Consider the following 20,620-nt stretch of genomic DNA (forward strand, 5'->3'; position numbering starts at 1 on the left):
TCTCTCTCTCTCTCTCTCTCAAATACGCACATGCCCTCTATATATAGCACTGATCAACATCTTTGTGGCATTCTACGTAAATATCAAAGCAGGAGACTGTTACCTGCAATGATACTTGAACACTCTTTAAAGGACACATGTATACACATGTTGGATAAATATGCAAGTACACAAAAATATACGCTCATTCAAACACACATACACACGCACATACATACACACACACACACACACTCACACATACACACACACATACACACACACATACACACACACACACACATACACACGCACATACACACACACACACACACACACACACTCACTTGTAATTCCTGGTTGCCACAACAAGTGCCATTTAGGTAAGCTTGACTAAAAGGGTCTTTCCCACCAACAAACCCTCACATACATAAAGTCTAATAGAGCTTTCGATTTTGCTTGACTTGTTTTCTTCTAAACTTATTTCACTCACCGCCCGATAGTGGTTAATAGTTAGCCCAAAATATGCACGTGGATGGTTGGCAGGTGCTCTGATGTGGTTTTCTCCTTCTTTCCTATCAAACATCGATCATCCTTGTTTCTCTTCCTTTTAACTGTATATTACTCTCCTGTAACACATCTAATTCATGGCACTTGTATGACCTATTTGTGTTGCAAGTGCCCTAAAACACGACTAAAACTACTAAAACTTGACTATTAAAACTAAACTAAACTAAGTAAACGTGTGTGTAAATGTGTGTGTGTGTGTGTGTGTGTGTGTAAATGTGTGTGTGTGTGTGTGATATGTGAGCCTTATCTCTCCTCCGTCTTTTAATTGTGTGTTACTCTCCAGTGACACCTCTAATCTTCAAAACTTGTAGGACCAAATTGTGTTGCAAGTGCCATAAAACTCTAACTAAAACTAAACTACTACCCAAAAAGAATATGAAAAATCCTACTAAAACTAAACGAAAAAAACAAATATGCGTGGACTCATCTCTGCGACTGACTTTCCTGAACTCTGTGCCTTGTGTCTCCAGCGTGTGATGACCCTGAGAACAATGACTCCCTAGGGATCTGTAAGATCTACGCTGCCTGGCTGGCGCCCTTCCTCATGTTTGTCTTCCTGCTGGTGGCCAACATCCTCATGGTCAACCTACTCATCGCCAGGTTCAAGTGAGTCCTTTTGGTTTTTTACTATTGTAATGTTGAAGCCGGGAGAGAAGTCCGCAAGCTGTGTATATCCACAAGTGAAAGTGGACCTTCTAAATGCTCAGAATGTGGCGAGTTTTTCTTGGCAGAGCGGCAAGTCATCTTAACCTTTAATTTTTCTTTCTATTTGGCTTAAGAAATCTTTCCTCTGCAGGTACATTGATTATCATGAAACATTGGCAAATGAATTATTATTGTAGTTACACAGTCTGTAGCTCAACAGATGAAAACAGTGAAAGTATTGGGAGTCTTTGTAGTATTGCACATAAGTTGACTGCTTTAAGATGTTCGTCATTATTTTTTTAATCACTTGTGAGACGTATTCAGACTCCCTCCTCTTTTTTTCTTATTTTTATCATCAGTCCGAGGAAAATTATACTTGCTTTAGGCTCTGCTTTTTAAGCATTTTTTTATTTTCTTTTCACAGTGCTACTTTCATCCGGAACAACGCCAACTCTAAGGAAATTTGGATGTTCCAGCGATATGGGCTCATACTGCAATATGAGGTGCGACCCATCCTGCCCCCTCCCTTCATCTTGATCACCCACATCTACCTGGCTTTCAAGTACATCAAAAGAAGATGCAAAGGAAAGCGAGACTTCTATGACAATGGATTGAGTATGTTGACGACTCTTCATTTTATTATACTATTTTTATCTCTGTTTGCTTTTTAATAGTTTCTCACAGTTTGTTTGGGGTGGGGGGGGTATGAAATGTTTTACTTTGTCTCATATTCGCAGAGCATGAGGCTTTAGAGTGTAACTCGAATTCAGTTGGTTACAAATGTTTTGTCATTAGGAAGTAAATCTTATTGATGGGAACATATTGTTTCTGTGTTGTATTGTCTGGAAGTGTGTTTAAAGACGAGGGTTTTTCAAGAGTTTTTGTTCTTGGTTGAATGGAATGGAAAGTCTCCACCAGATGAACTTGAAAATGATTCCATATGGAACATTAAACACATCTCTCTCTATTTCTCTCTCTCTTTCTCTCTCTCTCCCTCTCTCTCTCCTTCCCTCCCCCCTCTCTCTTTCTCTCTCTCTCCATCTTTCCCTCTCTATCTCTTTTCTCTCTCTCTCTCTCTCTCTCTCTCTTCATCCTTCACTCTCCCTCTCTCTCTCTCTCTCTCTTCATCCTTCACTCTCCCTCTCTCTTCTCTCTTTCTTTCCTCCTCTCTCCTCCTCTCTCCAAAATACACTTATGACAATTCCCTCTGTAGATTTGTTCACCATCTTTGTGACACTGTACAGTAAAAAAAACAGGAGACTGCTGCACTGACAATCACACACTCTTGAAATGACACATGCACACACATGGTGGCCAAATATACACATGCACAAATTCTCTCATTCACACACAGATGCACACTCTTCCTGGCATGCACTCTCACTAACACACAAACGCGCTCACATTGATGCTGTTGTATTATTCTCTACTGCTTTCCTGTTCGCACATAACATTGTGAGTAGTTGGCGGGTGCTCTGGTGTGGTTTGCTCCATCTTTCATATCAAACTTTTATCGTCCTTATCCTCCCCTCCTTCTATTTTGTGTTTGCTACTCTCTTGTAACACCTCTAATCTTTGGCACTTATATGACCTTATTGTTTTGCAAGTGCCGTAAAACACTTACTAAAACAAACCAGCACATAGTATTGTTGTTACATTCTGTAAAAGCAAAGTAGAAGCCAAATTTATTACAGTTACATTTGTCTCTATTTTGTCTGTTTTCTTCAAGAGGTCTCCAGGTTCTCAGTTGACATAATTCCCTCTGGGAAGGTATTCCTCTTTGATGTAGACGGATGATATGGCCTGATCATCAAAAACTTGAACAAACAAACAAAAACCATGACAATTTCATCTCTACAGAGTTGTTCTTGTCCCATGAGGACACTGAGAAACTTCACGACTTTGAAGAGGAGTGCATGGAAGATCTTTATCGCGAGAAAGATCTCAAGTTCCACAACTCCTCCGATGAACGCGTGAAGATCATCAATGAAAGGCAAGTCCTCTTTGATGTAGTGATAAGATTCTTTTTTAATAAGTCCCTCATTTGTCTCTTGCCTTGTAGAGGTTCATTATGATGTACATGTCTTCTGTCATAGTTACTACTTGTCAGTTTTGCTACCTCCATGTAGTTGGTAAGATAATGAGTCAATCATTTTTCAGCTACAATGACAGTCTGTGCATTTGTCATTTGCTGTGTAATCTTCTTTATCTCACAATTTTGTGAGTAATATTTCTATGGACTGATACGTTTTCACATTGTTCATAACTTAAAAGTTAACGGTATGCGACTCTTGTTGAAACAAAATCCCTTTTTTTTTTCAGAAAGACTTAATTCAGTGAAGTGATGATTTGTTGTATTATTTTATTAGTCAAAAGAGGAATTACTATTAATTATATTAAAGTATTGATCTTTTTCACAATAAAATTAATCATTTTGTTTCTGAAGCTTTGCTTTGACCAACTCTCTCCTCTTCTTAGCCCTCTTACTACCATTTCACTTTGTTTATATGCATGGCCTTTGCAGCTGCCAATATTTTCTTGGTGGTAGATAGAGAAGACACGAAAATTGAAATATGTCAGTGGCAATGGGTGAACGACAAAGAGTCCAATGACAAATAGTATGTATGTGTCTGGCAATGTAACACATGAAGAACTTCAGTTTGAAATGTTCTCATGTGTCCCATTTGAGCAAAGGGATTTTTCCAATTCAGATGTTTCTGTAGCTGGCACACACAAAATGTATCCATAACTGACTATTACTGTAACTGCTATTTTGACAGTGATGTAAACCGTTTTGAAAAATGATGTACATTGACAGTTAAAACTTTTCTGTATGGTTTTGTCCTCTCCCACATGGAAGCCTTCAATGACGTTATGTGAACTCGCTTGGCGTGCCACTTTATTCCAATTTGATATTTCAGTCTAATAGGGAGACAACATCTGCCCCAGCCTAGCTACGAATTGAAATCAAAACTCTTCAGTTGTTTTCCAATGCTTTACTGCCAGACCAATGTGCCCATTTAATATTAAAATGTATTATTTTGATGTGTGTTTTCAACCTCTCAGAGTGGAGAACATGTCACTACGTCTGGACGACATGAATGTGAAGGAGAACCACCTCCGGCTAACCCTGGCCACACTTGACCACCGCATGAGTCGTATAGACGAGGTGGCTGACAGTTTGGTGCATGCTGTCAGGCTTTTGACCAGGGCCACAAGAAATGACGATATGGGTAGTCAGGAGTCTCTAGAGGTCAGTGGACTAGAATGGTGTTCAGGAAGACCAGGCCATAGGCCATTCTTTCATAATACAATCAACCCAGCAATTCTAGAATTTTCACTTTATATTGTCGTAGTCTTATACATCACTAATATTTTTACTTTCTCTGTCATGAATTCAAAATGCGATGTAAAGACTTTGTACACTGATTTAGTTTTCTTACACTGGGTATTACAGGATAGTCGAAGAGTTTGTTTTGACCAATCAGATATTATTATTTTGAGCTTTCCCAAAAGACATGAATTCATTTTTGATCATTCCAACAGGGCAATAACGGCAGAATTGATGTAAGGACTTTGGTTTTATTTTACATTTTATATTGTAAGTCTATGGCCTTCATAAAGTCTCTGTGACATATTATGACTATTGTTTTGTAATGACTTTTGCATTTCTATTCCTATTGCTTTTGAAACAAGTAATTCAAGGTTTTTATTTCTGTTGACACAAAATATGATTATCAGCAGGACTGCAATTTTACTCAAAATTCACACTGCATCACTGCCTGATACCATATTTCTCAACTGGAAGGTTTGGATTTCAATATGTCTGTCACAAGTAAGATCATTCTTTGTATCTTTCTAAAAACTAAATTATGCTGACCACTGGGTTGTGTCTTGAATTTGTGATTTTGAACATTCTGACTTAATGATCTATAGGGTGGTTAGAGGGGGCCATTTATAAGTTGTACTTTTTTACTATCCCTCTGCTGTTTCTGTCTGTCTGTCTTTCTTTTTCCTAACGCTAAATAACAGTTATTGTGTCATTGAGCTTGTCTTTTACCAAAACAAAAAAACTAAAACTTAACTGATTCCGTCCATGATTTTTTCAGGCTCTGGACAGAATTATTTTTCCCTGTTCAGTTTTAGACCTGGGGTGCATCTATTTAATGCATTACTGTGAAGCTCTAAGTTACTCTAATATGTATTGTCATATACCAAACTGATGGGAATAAATAGAGGGATGTGTTTATATCAATAACAATGACCTATAATCTGTTTGTATTGCATTTTCCTTCTGACAAAAACGAGAGAAAAAAATTGCGCAACAGCTCTTTGAAAATTTCGACTTACTGCATTTTCTCAGCTCTACAAGTCCTTATAATCCATAGAAATCAACACAACATTGTAGCGATATCACCCTAGCATACATTTATGCAAGAATTTCACAAATTTAGTTGAATATCTTTCTTTGAAGAGCCTTTTTATTATACCAGGCTCCGTGTTGTTTACCCTTAGATCTAACCTACATCGCAACAACAAAACAACGATTTTTGCAAGAATTTCGCGGAGTTTTGATCGATATTGGCGCTCAGAGATTGAGGTCAGGTTTGTTTACAAGTTCTACTTCCTTTCGACAACTTAAAAAGTAGGAACTTTGTTAAAAAGTGCACCTTTGTTTCGGATTTCGTTGAGCCGCTCACAGCGGCCGAATGGAGGCAGCGGAAAAACTCAGAGCCGCTGTCAGCGGCCGAATGGACGGAATCAGTTAAGGATAACACATTCTTTCTTCAACCTCTGTGCATAACCAACCCATCTTGTGTGTATCCCTAGGATGCACAACAGTTCAACCCTCCTCCGTACAGCAACATGGAAGGTCACCCTCGCACACTGAGCGTCTCCAGCAGTGAACCTGGCGACCGCAACCAGCCTTCCCCGATGCTGGTCCACTCCAAGAATAGGATTCAAACAGATCAGCTGTCTAAGTAAGTGTTTGTTCCTATATCTGCACTGTTTTTTGTGTGTAAAAATCAATATTAATCATCACCGTGGGTGTTAGTATTGCTTACATACTGATATTTTATCGTAGAAGAAACAAAGGAGGCCAACAAGTAAGAGCGGAGTGGTGCCCCTTGAAATCCACTTTCGGATCTAGGTCTCCTGATGACCTGGGTCTTAAACAGAAAACACTGTATTTATATTATGTACATGTATTATGTATCATTTCAGCTGACAGTTGAAAAGTTGAAAAAACAAAAAATTATCAGAATGCCTGTAGTATTTAGCCAAATGCTTTGAATAGTGTTTAGCAAAGGGATGCAGTAATTAAAGGGAGTTCCTTTTTTCTTTTTTCAAATAAGTCTTATGGTACATATGTTCTTTTTGTCACCTTTTTCTGTTTTTCCCTCCTGCAGATTTACAAACTATGCACGACGCAGGCAACTTAGTGGGTCTGAGTTCCCCATAGAGGAGAGTGACCAGTTTGTTGGGGAAGGTCAGTCCCAGAGCGGTGCCCAGGGCTCATCTGGTGTCTCCATAGCCTCTCTCAATCCAGCAGACGATGTACGGTTCTCTATTGGTGCATCAGACATCAACAACAGCAGCAACACTCTCACCACAGACGTGAAGAGACGGTCGGTAGCATCAGTAGATGAAGATTCAGGCTCAGCCAACAGACCAGAAAGCTCAGAAGAGTTGTCTCATAAGCAGAAGATCCGCAACTTTGCCTCGCAGTCGGTCCGCTTTGTGGAGCCTATTGTCCATTCCATCGATGACCGCGATGTGGGGAATACACCACAGCAGCCCTCCATCAATGTGACAGCTCGCCTCGACACAGGCACCCACACAGTATCACAGAAGCGTGATCCGGCCAGCCACACAGAGGGAGCAGATGCTGGAATTAGTGATGGAGGGACACCCCCCGAGGAAGCAGAAGCAAACCCAAAACCACTCCCGCCTGTCCTCCAAATCAGTATACCCAGCGACCCACCCATAGTAGCAGCACCATTATCATCAACATCATCATCAGGCAAAACACCAAGGGCAGGAGGCAAGCTGGCTTTCTCTGGGCAGCCTCTGGTCATGCCTGGATCGATCGCCACCTCCACCTACACACCCATCTCCATGCCTCAGTCATCGGCTTGCTTCACAGCAAACGACGCGGATCTGATCCCACAGTCGGCAGCTAGAGACCTGTCTTCCATGCTGAACCCGTTGATTGGAGAGTACACCAGCATTACTGACACCATTGATACTTCGTGTATCGAGGATTGCTCCCCACCCCGGTCACCGACTTCCTCCTCCGCCATCATGTTCTCGGTGGCCGAGGGGTACCACGAGGTGGAGGCCAAGCTGAAGGAACGATCGGCAGCAGACAACAAGCAGCAGGCCCTGAAGCAGGCGGAGGAGACAGAGCACCAGCGCATGGAGTACCTTATCAGGCACCGGCTACGACAAATCTCACAGGTACATTTACTTCACGTTCTACTTCTTCATGCCTCTCGTTTCTGTGTTTTTTTGTGGCTTCTTCCTAAAACATGGTGTAAAATATGTGTGTTTATTTCATAAGTTGTTATGCTATTCAGTTTTCTTTTGAGTGTGCACACTATGCTGCTCATCAAATTCAAAACCACTCATGGATTTGTATCTAGATCTAGAACAATTGCATTTTGGTAGATTTTAAATTAAGAATAAAGTCATAGCATGCAAGCCGAAGCTTAGACTTTGACAAAGCTACATAATGTGCATTTCTTCTGGTTTTACTTTCTTTCTTTTCCATCATTCTCTCATCCAGAAGAATGCAAGAGAATGGGCTCAGTATCTAACGAAGGTAAAATAGACCATCAATTTGATACTGTTGCAAGCTTTAAACTAACAGCTGAACTTTTTCAGTCACTCAACTGCTGATCAATCTACATCAATATTTTGAACAAGTTTTTCATGTTCATTTGATACACGCTTCTTTTTCCTTTCTTTGACACTCAGCTCACCTGCTCAATTGTATCATTTTAGTGCACAACAATCTACTTTTGAATGAAGCCCTTGGAAATGTCTGTGTTTTCATGCAATCAATAAGACAGTTGGTGTTGGCAGAAATTATGATAAAGGAACTTGGGATCTTACAGATCACAAAAGTCGGGAAATCAAGAAAAGCATTCAGTTGTACTTGGATAGTGTCAATGCATTCCCACCGAAAGTGTCAAACTGTGCTGACAATCATGTTTAATGAGAATACTCATGAAATACAGTTATCAGGTACAATGAATCAAATTCTGAGAACATTACTTATAATTTGTTTTTTGTGATAAAATACATTTTTAGCCTTTTATTTCAAAGATTCTATTTTTTCTTCACAAACAAACAAACCACAAGATTATTTAGGGGGGGGTGTTATTTTTGTTTTGGGTTTTTTTTATATGAACTTGGGTATTTCTTTTCATCCCGTTGCAGATTTATGCCCAATTAAGCCCAATGTGCAACGTTATGTTTCTTTGCCTGCAGCATAGAAAAGATTTCATCCCTTTTATGAAATGTCATTACTGACAGATGAAACTCTACGAAGAAAAATAGCCAAACAGCTTTCATTTGTATGGGAAATTTGTGGGTTTTTTATCTTGTTTTGCATGATTCTTGCACATCTGATATTTTTCAAAGGGATATTTCCTACATTTATTTGTTTATAATGTTTTCTCACCTCCAGCCAGAGTGGTTGATGCTGTTGGGTAGGTGTTTACTTCAGTCATGTGAAAATCTAAGCTCCCATTTGTAAACGTTGCACTGGCAAAGTCCCCAGGGTTTGGTCATAGTTGTCTGTGAGCATGAAACAGCTGAAATGTGATAACTGCGAAAATATATTAACTGGTGGAAGCTGGTAATTATTCCAGAAACAACACAAAGGAGAGATGGTTGATAGAAAATGTTGTATCTCATTTATTATGGAAAATTTGTATTTTTGTCATTCATTTCATGTTGTTGCCTATTTATTTGATCAGTGATATAAATTGAGACCATTAACACATTTAACACCAAAATGTTTGCAGCAATATTTCATTGTTTACATATATTGTGATATCTTCTTAACTTGTTGTACATGATAAAATGTAGATGCAAATACCTACATGGCCTTACTTACAAAGACTAACCATCCTTTCAGTATTCTCACTATGTAAGTAGGCCCCTGTCCTAATGTCCCAAAAAGCATGAGGCTCATGCTTATGGTTGAGGGTTGTTTGCTGATGGATAGAAGGAGAAAGTAGTTACCTTGCATGAAACAGTCTCAAAGGATCATTACGTACTTTAAAGCTGTGACTGAGGGAAAAGCGGTGACTACAAGCATAACTTTTATTTAAGAAATATATCTTTTCAACAGGATGAAAGATTGGCTAAGATCTACTTTAAGGTTTGTTGTAAGGGGATTTATTCATGGGATGACGGTTCATTGATCTAATTTTTAGCCTCTTCATTTTTGTTCTTTTTCCCTTGCAGTAAATATGTACACATGCTCTAGCAACAATCCTTTTGTACCCTCCTGTTCTTGGCACCTGAAGAGATGGAAATTTGTTGTTTTCCCTTTATCCTCTGATCATATGGTTTTCCCTGGTTTCAAGTTGGACGATGCTTCTTTCTGTTGATTTTTAAAGGTTTTGTTATCTCAGGCTGTTGAAAACAGAGCCCTAATATGTACAGGACTATTTGTTTGTTGTTTTGTTTAATACCTGAACCTTTTCTTTCAACGTTCTTTTGCCTTTAATAATGTAATATAGACAGGCAAAGCTTGGTCAATACACTTATCCCTTGATTTTCCTTTAGACATATGTAGACACATTTTTTTAGTGCCCTTGACAAAATTTAAGTTTTTATTTAAAGAGGTCTCTTCCCCTTTTTTTTCCTTTTTTTGGTTTGCTTTTTTTTTGGGGGGATACATTTTTGATTTTCCTCAGCACAACCATCTTTTTTTTTCCTTCTGCTCCCTTTGGATCTGAAGCGCTTGAAGGCTCAATGCATGTCGTCGAAGCTGACAGTTTTCTTTACAACTGCCTTAAGTTTTTTTTCTTTGTAATGTTGACTTCAATTGGTCTTAGTTTGTCATCCATGCTTAGTAACTGAAGCTTTTTCCTTTTACATATGCTCAAAATCTATTTTTTTGTTTCAAATTCAGGACTTCAATTTCTGTTTTAGTTCAAAATGCATGACTTTTTGAAAATTTAATATTATTTGCTTGAAATTTGGGATTCCAGATTAGAATTCATTTATTTTTCTTGGTTCCATTCCCTACACTTGTAGGCCTTCGACCCATATACCTGTGCAGGTGGGCTCACACTGGTGGGCCTACAACTGCACATGCACACTCACTTTCGCTTCATATGCAAACACACCGACACATATTCACACACATACACAAATGATCACATGCATGTACATGAATGAGCTTCTCCTGACATCATTCTCAATCAGGCAGAACTTATTTGACTTCTGATTCATTTCATGAATATTTTTTATGCATGCCCCAAAGAGGATATACTGTTTTCATAGGCCTTGTTCCTTGATTGTTGAAAGGGGGGGGGGAGTTTAAGCTGTCCTTTTCTAGCACGTCTGCAAGAGAACATTTTAAATAAAAAATTGCCTGCCCTTTTCTTAAGGGTTACCTCTGCCCTCTTTTGACAGACATGAGGTTATTTTAACAAGGTCGATGTTGTTATTGATTAAGCAACAGCTGGGCACTCACCCTTCTGTCCAATGACATGTAGTAATAGATGCAGGTTAACCGCAGTTGCTGTAATGTTCCATAGAATGTGTTGTCAATGTTAGGTCTCGGAGGGAGGAGTGGTGAGTGTAGCTTTGTTGTCTTTTAGGTCTGTGCTGTGGATCAAAAACATCAATACCCCCCGAGGCAGTGCCACTGACTGAAGTGTCTTTAGGCTATTCCCAAAGGGGGGACATATCTCGTTCAAGCATAGTAGAATTGTAAATATGCTGACTCATGTCACACTCATTACTGTGCCTGATCTACAACAGGGAACTGCTGCTTTTTCTTTCCGGATCCTCCTCCTTACTATTGTCATTTTCCTCTACTTTTTTTGTATGTTTGTCACTCCCTTGTGACCTGCTATTTCGGGGTGCCTTGATAGTCGAAGCAGACCTTGTGCTGTTGAAGCTAGAGAGGTGAGCAGTCTAAGTCTGATGCCCTGTAAAGACTTCTCTGTTGACACCTACCCCTTGGAGCTCATATGACCTTATGCAGTTGCGAGCGGCGTAAAACCCTCTACTATTTTTAAAAAACGATCAATAATGTTGGTATGTTTCCTCATGCAGCAACAAAAAATATTTTTGTTTCCATGTCAAAATGACTTCTGCATTCTGCTTTGCACTGTAACTATCCAAAAGAGTTGTGTCAAGTAGTCATTATGTATGTGTTTGGGCCATGGGGTTAATTGATGTGTGTGTGTGTGTGTGTCCTATCTTGAATACCGGTATGTACTGAAGTGTTTATTTTTTCTATGAAAGAGAAGCCCAGAGAGGGAGGGACAAGGGAAGCTTTTTTTTTGTTTTGATTTTACACATCGTCAGATACAATTCTGTTAAATTCCTGCTTATGATCTTTTAAGTTCTTAATTCATTTTTTTTCTCAGTCCTGTGTTCCACCATGCTCACCTTGATGAGAGGCCCTAATTCACGATGTCGTATTTTCAGGACGAAAGCGGCAGCATCAGCGACATTGCGAGGGTGGTGGTGGCCGAGCTGGCAGCAGAAGACAAGAAACTGGACGAGTCGGAGGAGTCGGAGATAGCAGAAGCAGAAGACATAGCAGTGGCAGCGGGCCAGGTGAGGACACTGTACTGCTGGTGGATCCGTGGGGTCTTGTTTGTTGATGGGGTTGAGCTCACCTCACAGCGTTGGTAGCCTTGTGGTTAGCTCTCTAACTTGCAACCGTTAGTTTGTGGGTTCTAATTTCGACAGGGGCCTGACATTTTGTCCTTGCGAAAGGCACTTTACACAAATATTCCTCACTTTACCCTGGTGGAAATGGGTACCCTGCTATAGACAGTGAAAGATCTTGTCAGTTTGTTAGTGTTTGAGCTCTTAATAAGATGCTTGTGCTGTATGCTTCCCGAGAAGCTGAGAATGTTTCTGAATGTTCTATGGTCTGCTGGGGTAATAGTACTGTGGTGTAAAGGGCATAGAGCTTGCTGTCGAGCAGGGATAGGCACTGTACAAGTGCTATTTCTTATTATTGTTATCCCATAGAGATGTTGGGGATGTCTGGTCATGGATTGTAATCGTTAGGCCAAATCTGTGTAAATGTAACTTAACCCCAAGATACTAAAAAAGCTCCCATCAACAGCTCTCAAACTTCATTACCACCTTACTGAATGAGGCAGTTTTTTCCCTCTCCTGTCATTCTGGAGCTGACCACTTTATGGCCATAACCAGTGTTGTGTTCTCCTCTGTTATTTCTATCAGTCTTGATTCTTTTCCGAGGACTATAATATGATTATTAGCAAAATGGTTCTCTTTCATAAACAAATTTGTTTGGTTTGAGATTTACATCTGCCATATCCCCTTAAGTCTAACTTATACTTCAAAGATACCACTCATTGAATTTCACAGACATAGACAGATAACGTCCTCTTTCAATCTGGACAGTAATTCCAGCTCAGACATTTCTTTTATCGCTCATCATGACTTTTCAGTGACTTAAATAACAGGATAAATGTTATTTTGTACAATTTCTGAAAATATCTTATACTCTCATTATCTATTTTGGAGACTACTCTTAGTGCCAGCAGTTTTCATTATCAATAATGTGGAGAGAGATCATCTAGACCGTTTACCTGAAAAAGACTTGACAGGATTAGTAAAATCAGAAAAACAAAATGTACGTGCATTGAGGCTCTGAAGAAAATCAAAGAAATGTTTTGGTCTTTATTTTGGTGGTGGGGGGGTTACTGTTATTTTCATCCATTTGATGTTTATGATCTTATGCACGTCAGATACATGTTTTCCATGGAAAAGAACATGAAATGACCCTGCCAATCATCAATAACATACGGAAAAGAATGGTAGAACCTGTCTTATGAATGGACTTCATTATTCCAATTTTCCTTCCCCTCACTGCATCTGGCTAATGCAGATAGCAATGTGAAATGCTCTGGTCTGTTCCCCAGGAGAGCAGCGAAGAGGGTCAGGAGATGGAGGCCAGTGGCTCCTCTCATCAGGAGGTCGGATCTGGGACTCCCGGCCAGCGGCAGGACTCCAGCGACTTGGAAGAGGAGGCTACGGAACAAACTCGACTACTTTTCCGAGACCGCGTGCGAATTCGCATCTCCCAGCCCAGTCAGGACACGGGTAAGACGCTCTTGATTGCAGAAGACACTTCGGATAGTTCTGGATAGGTTGTTATTTAGAAGTAATGTCTTACGAGGATAGATATTATGATATAATATGTGTTACGGCGTGCTGGAATCAGGCATTCGTCAATTTTTGAGCTTGTGGAGATATTGGTATCATCTTACAGCTTGTTCAGTTGTCTTGCTATCAGTGAAAAAAATGCCCATCTATCTTGGATGGAAGTTGAAATATTTGAGATTAAAGAAGGTGAGGTTGCTTGGTTTCAAAGGTAGAATCAGCGAGAAAATGGCAGTTAAAGTTTGGTTGTTTCCAAAGCTTGACAGTCTGTGAAAACTGAAAACTTACATTTTTTGTGCTTTTAAGCAACGTTTTTCAGTAAAACCCACCTAGAAATGTGTTCTTAATTGAACAACAGTTGTATTAAGCCAAAAAATAAAAATTCAATAAAAATTGCCAAACTTGCTGAAAAATGACAGTTTCTTCAATTTCATTATTTTGACGAGCACCTGATTTCACCAAGCTGCCTCACATATACAGTACAGTCTGCTTAAACCAACATGTGTATTCGAAAACAGCAGTACGCCAAAGGAAAATAGAATCCCCTTTTTTTTTCTTTGCTGTGTGAGTAATCTCTCTTCTCTCTAAACTGAAAACATGGCTAAACAAAAAGAAAACCCTGCAGTCCAGCAGATTTAAGTTAAACAGACAATTTGTTATGACCTTAATCAACACACAGGACTTGAAAAGTTTGAATGCATGTGTAACCTGAAATCTTCTCACCCTTTTAACTGTTTCATGTGAGTCAATTTTCTGAATGCTTTCTGCTTTCAAAATTATATTAAAAAAGATATATGTTTAATCAGGCATTAAGCTTCAATTCTAAAGGTGGCTTACAAATGTGGAGCACAAATGGGTTATTTAGACTCAAGTGTTATCTTCTCTCATGATATGTTTAAATTTTAGTGCAGCATGTGAGTTAATCTTCCCTTGGTTACTTCTTTCTGTGGTTAACAATAAGGCAAATACTTGTATTCCCTGAAATATACTCTACTTTCTATCCATCACTCCCCCCCCCCCTACCCTCCCTTCTTGTTGCATGTTTTTCCCCAGGGTAAAGTATGGTACTCACTTCTAGTTTCCATCACATTTCACCTTGTTAAGAATTGTTTCAAGAGTTTTAGTCATGTTGTATCTATTTGCATTAGAAATCTGATTTAGCGTCCTGTCAAAAATTTATATCATTCTTTTACACATTTCATCTTGTTTCATGCTCATCTCTTATGTCTTTAGTTTTCTTCCCTGTAAGTTATACCTAAAATGTTTTCAAGTTAATCCATTTTACAATGATCATTTTCCCATGGACAGCATCAGGCGACAGTCAGTCTCTCTCCAAGTTCCCGTGCTGAATGATGGGGCTCATCGACGGCACTCGGTGACCTTACCTGTGGCCCCGATCTACGAAATGGAGGATGCAGACGACGCACAAGGGCCTCACCAGCTGGACATCAACTTTGAACTTGTCAGACAGGGCAGCTCTGGGTGGAATTGTGGAGGTCCCAGCTCACCAGTTCTACCTGACCCTGATGTGGGTAAAGACGAAGAAGAAGAAGAGGAGGAGGAGGTTGATGATGATCTGGAGGATGTAGAGGATATCCCCGACATTGCTGGTGCTGACATTGACATCACTGTCACTCCCCCTTGATGCTTGTTTTGAGGATACTGTTGAAAAAAAGAAACGCAAAAGCCTGTACTGTAATGATTTATTTTTTTATGTGCTAACATACAGATTGAATTAAAAACGAGGTTGTTCCTCTCGCCTATATTTTAGACTCAACACTTTCTGGTGTTTTTCCCATTTAAAAAATGAGTCAAGCACTGTTAAAGGAGGAAAGAGACTATGGGCAAAAATATGCATTTCTTTTTTTGAACTGCCTATATGAAAACTGGACTGAAGCCCTTCCTTTGGAAGAGGATACATCCCAAAAATAAGATCTAGTCTGTTCCACCATTGCAATAAGAATTGTTTGTTTTTTTCGATTTAATATCCTTGCAATAGTTTTAAAACTTTTTAAACCCTTTATGTAAAATGAACTAACTGCACCACTAGCCAATGTGTTAGCATATGCATGACTTTTATTCCTTGCCTTAAAACGGCTTGGAGGCCTGTTGTTTGTTCTTTGTGGTAAAGATTAGGATTACTATCAAAGCTTAAGTCTTAAAGATCAATCAGATGCACATTATAATGAGTACATATCCCATGTTATATCCACAAATAGATGATAGAACACGTGAACAACTGTGATATTGTGGTGCATATAGGGAAATGTAGTTGGTGTTATTTTTCTTCACTACTTTAATCGCGTTTTTTCTCTTAATGGTTATTTTAGATTCTAGTTTTTGTAAGTTTGAGAACTTTCAGAAACACTTATGATTATATGATGACTTACTGTTACTTTCTTCTCATTGTTAATGTATCTATATCTCTGTTTATAGAGCTGCTAAAATTATTGTCATGGGATGTAAAGAGGCAGTTATAGTCTTGGTAGGAGGAAATGTGTTTGTTATTTTATTGTTTAAAAATGATGTGATCATAAGATATGTATGCAATGTACTGACATGGTGAGAGTGCTTTATTTATTCCCCTTTACATTACTGTGTACGCATGTTATCTTCAAAAGTGAATGTCCCGGTATTCTAATCAGAGCTGGAGATTTTGGGAAGGGAAGCTTTGTACATTATTAGCATTTGTTTTTTCTCTTATGCAATTGAGTGGACACTGTTTCGGTGTGTCAAAGTTTTGTAACTTTTGACTCAATTGAGTCAGTGGAATGGGAATCAGTTTTAGAACCTGATCTTCACATTCAAATTGAATGTGTTGTTTTTGTTTTCTTTGTTCCGCTTGACAAAAAAAAAATGTGCACATATGCATATATGATATACATATGTTAATCATATTTCCCCACCCCATTAAAATGTAGATCTTAAAGTACCTTTAACATGCAGTCTTTGATTAATCTTGTTTGTGCATATATATACTTTTATTGAACATTCTCACACCGTAACAATTGTCTGTTGGACACAGATGCATTCCTGAGTGTTGATTTTAATCCTTCAAGCAAGCAGAATATCATTGTTCTGATAGTAAAACAATTGTATGTTTCTCACATTTAAAAAAATGTTTCATACATCTTGCTTGGCCCAGTCAAAATGGTGTTCCTTTATTTCAGGCTTCTTTAGCGCTTTAAATGTGCACCTTCTTACATACCTGTCATAGCTTAAAGTCACTTTGTTTTTGGATATACAACTTAAATGAATAATGTTACATTCCTCCTTAAGACAGAGAAATCGTATTGTTTAAAAGACAAATACACATCTTTCTTACTTTTCTTATCCGCTTTAAAGTAGAGCTAATTTAGTTGAATGGAATGTACCGCAATGTCATTATTTGACTTTTATTTTGATATTTTTGTAACTGCATCAATTCTAAAACTCAATCCACTTCCAGAATAAGCAAGTGAACCAGTTTTATTTTTATTAGGGGACTGATTTTCTGAGATGGATGGGTTATATCTCATTACTTTAAAGTCTCCATCTGTAGCGTGTTTCACAAACCACTATACTTCTGTTTTTACGCAACTTGTTTGTTGTCTGTGATTTCCTTAACATCAACGAGTATCCCGTCATTCTTAAAATTATTGCATTTTTTGCTTAACTCAAAAGTTATCCATTCTTCATCTGGAATATCTTATTAACCCAAGAGATGTTTTTGTCATGGAAAGTCTGGAAACATTTGTGGCAAATTGAAAATGCATGAAAGGAAACATAAAGTTTCATTGAGTTATGACATTTAACTACATACGGTTGCAAACTGTGCTCTGAGTCAGAGGACAGGGAGAAATTTGTATATCAGGGCTTTGTTCAGAAAAATCTGACTGACCACATTTCAAGATGGCTTTTCATGGGTAATCAAGTCGGGGGGGGGGGGGGGGGGGGGTCGGAAAGGCAATTATGGACTGTGGGACAGATTACTTATTTGTTGCTTTGGCTTATGGTAATGTTGACACAAGATCAACCACACAGTCAGATATTCTACAAGATCCTGAAAGACTTGTATGTTATCCCCTGGTTGTGTTGTGCTACTAAAGCTGCTATATACTTCTTATGCCAATGCAGTACTGACTGTCAAGATTTTCTAAAAGCTGTATGTGCAACAATCAACAACAGTCCTTTTCATGATTATAGTGTTAATCAAACTGTGAACTTAATCTAGGAAGGGATGCTTTGAATTGTTTACTTATCAATCAGGACTAGAAGAAGCACAATCAACAAAGTTTTAGGAATTAATTCGTGAGACAAGAGCTGTATGCCTAAACCAAACACAACTGATCCGAAAACAGCAGTAAACAGAAAGAAAATAATAAACCGAAAACTGGCCTAACCGAAGAAAGTCCCTCGGATTTCAGTTTAAGAGGAATCCCCTGTATCTTATTATGTCCTTGATACTCTGTAGTTTGATGTGTGTGTGTGTGGCTTTATTGAACTTGCAATTCAATGCTCGAGTCTAGTCAGTAGGATGACAGCTACATCTACCATTTTATGGTGCTGCCGCAGCTGCACCTGCGCTTACTGGGTAAGAGAGGTTCATTTAGAGGGTATTCCCTTTGAGATTATGTGACTATTGTCTGATTGTGGAGCAAAACTTCTTGCTTTGTACCTGGTATTTGACTTTTTTTTTAGAGGGGGGGGGGGAGAGGCTTGTATAGGCTATAAGTAGCCTTAGTGTGCTAGCCAACACCCCCCCCCTCCCCCGCTTATTGGGGCTATTTGTAGCCTGATCATCACTGCCCACTACCCACCCCCTTATTTGGGCCCACATAACCAAACATTCCTCACACTGGAACAGAAAAAACGGATAGATTTCAACTCTATCTGCTGTCTTAATCTAGATCTTTTAGCCTCATAGCTTCGCTGTCACCAAGAAGAATCTAGGCTCACTGAATGCTAAATGCAACATACATCCAACAAATCACATAGGCCTACATATAGATCTAAAATTATTTATCCAGTTAACAAAAATTCACAAGCTTTCTTTAGTCTGTTTTCCAGAATATCGATTAAAGTTTATAATTTATACACTGGTATACTATCGTTGAGCGCAGAGACAAAACTGAACTGAATGAGAAAGATGCAGAACTGGGAAAGCAAAGTCTTCAGTTACTTGAATTATAGCAACAAGAAACGAGTAGCCCAGTTAAGGGAGGTGTGGTTTGCTTATTCGTGCTACGCTAAATGTATCCCGAATGGGCACTTCCTTTCTTTCTTTTTTTTTTTTCGCATTTCAAAGTAGTGGTGCTGATGTTTATTTTTCAGAGACATAATCGTCTGTAAACATACTCTAACATGTGAACCTTTTTTCACAATAATTTTTACATCTTAGTCAGTATTATACATCTCTTTCCAGCTGTCTCGTGTTGATCAGGTAGTATGAAATAGTCTGGTTTTCCATGGTCTCATCCCATGGGTATTGGTACAATTAAGATTGGGACAACATTCAGGATTCAAGTATCATTTAAAAGTACCATATTAATTCACTATCCATATTCTCATTTGTGATTCTTAATTTTTCCCAGCACCTAGTTAGTGGACCTTTGTTGTGTCAATGTATTTCTCTTTTTCCCAAGCAAGCATGTGATCTTCGTCATTTATCTGTCTGTCGTCATCTCACTGTCTCTCCCCTAAAAGTGCATGTGTGCACACTGTCGTCCTCCATGTGAACTTTCAATATGTTCAAACGCAATGTTTACCTGAGCACATGCATACGCAATATACTCAATGGGTAACACTTATGTTATCATGGCTTTCTGAGTGATATTCTGCTTTTGTTAACTTTCCCTTTGTCCCGTATTATAAGCTTTAAAACATTTTGTAACTGTTGCGTTTTTTTTCCTCTCAGATGTTTTGTCTTGATACCCTGAGAGACAAAGTATCTACGTTTCTCTTTCTTCCCCCTTCATAAGCACAGACATCTGCTTTGGTTCCCTTTTTATTTTTTCTTAGCAACACAACGTATGTGTATTGGTTTGTTTATGACACCTACTTCAGCTGTGTCCATTGTTGTTTTATTTGTCTCAACAACTATCGAGCCGAACTACACTTGAGAGCCCCCCACTACTCCTTTTCTGGTGGACTTTTGGGAATTACAATTGTTTGTATCTTTGGTCCTGTGACGTGCAGACTTTGTCTCTCTCTGTCCTAGATATATGCATGTTCTTTTCAGTTGGCTGATACCCTGTTGTGGGACAAGAATCGAACCTGAGACTGATAACGTGCAAATGACCATGAACAGCAAGGGAGCACCTGCATTTTAATCTCCTTGTTCTCTTTCCTTGTTTTTATGCAAAGCAGGTCTTGCCAGTGCTGTTTGCAGCTAACTGCATGTCATGATTTTATTAATTCTGTTACAGCTTTACTTGATCATGTCACATAATGCTAACTATAGTGGTACTAAATACAAGCTTTAATAGTTATCTTATCCTGTCCCTTTTATACTGCATCTTATCTATATTGCAGTTTGAAATTCTGATTCAGACATCAAAGTTTTCTCTTATTTAATATGAAAGCAGAAACTTTGCTGAAACAGATGTCATTTTTAAGACATGGGTTTTTTGTCTCTGATCATGGCTTTCTGCCCTTGACCCTAAAGTATCCATTTAGCTTCCAAGCATGTTTTCGCTATGAAAGTTTGAAAATTGTAAAGAATATTAATTGATAGCCCAAAATGTATATTTTACAGTCATTTGGAATGAGACTTTATTCGTTTCAGCATACATTGTGGACCTTATTTCTCTCTAATACACATATACATTAATAGCCTGTACTTTTCAAGGATTTGAGTTGTCTACAAATTTATGTTACTGTAGTTACTTTACATTTTGGTTTGGGTTATTTCTTTGGCTGTCGTTCATTTGCATTTATTGTACATGTACCTCAAAGTGTTAACATCATGCCCTGCTGTGTAGGAATGTTTACAATAATTAGTCATGCTCCACTTCAATGAAATAAAGATTTTTAAGTCACCAAA

The 20,620-nt window shown here is 38.7% G+C and overlaps 1 protein-coding gene across 1 annotated transcript in view; it reads left to right on the top strand.

The window, feature by feature from the left end:
- Nucleotides 1-20,620, top strand: part of LOC101850877 (transient receptor potential cation channel trpm) — a gene marked incomplete in the record, with an annotated part of 71,917 nt that extends 51,297 nt beyond the window's left edge. Inside the window, 9 exon segments of the mRNA XM_035969048.1 lie at nucleotides 1,619-1,809; nucleotides 3,055-3,187; nucleotides 4,261-4,447; nucleotides 6,025-6,176; nucleotides 6,606-7,656; nucleotides 7,985-8,020; nucleotides 11,881-12,012; nucleotides 13,356-13,536; nucleotides 14,905-20,620. Coding sequence (XP_035824941.1) covers nucleotides 1,619-1,809; nucleotides 3,055-3,187; nucleotides 4,261-4,447; nucleotides 6,025-6,176; nucleotides 6,606-7,656; nucleotides 7,985-8,020; nucleotides 11,881-12,012; nucleotides 13,356-13,536; nucleotides 14,905-14,945 — 2,104 coding nt within the window.

This window comes from Aplysia californica, unplaced genomic scaffold (assembly GCF_000002075.1).
Source record: "Aplysia californica isolate F4 #8 unplaced genomic scaffold, AplCal3.0 scaffold00110, whole genome shotgun sequence".
In the NCBI taxonomy this organism is placed as follows: domain Eukaryota; kingdom Metazoa; phylum Mollusca; class Gastropoda; order Aplysiida; family Aplysiidae; genus Aplysia; species Aplysia californica.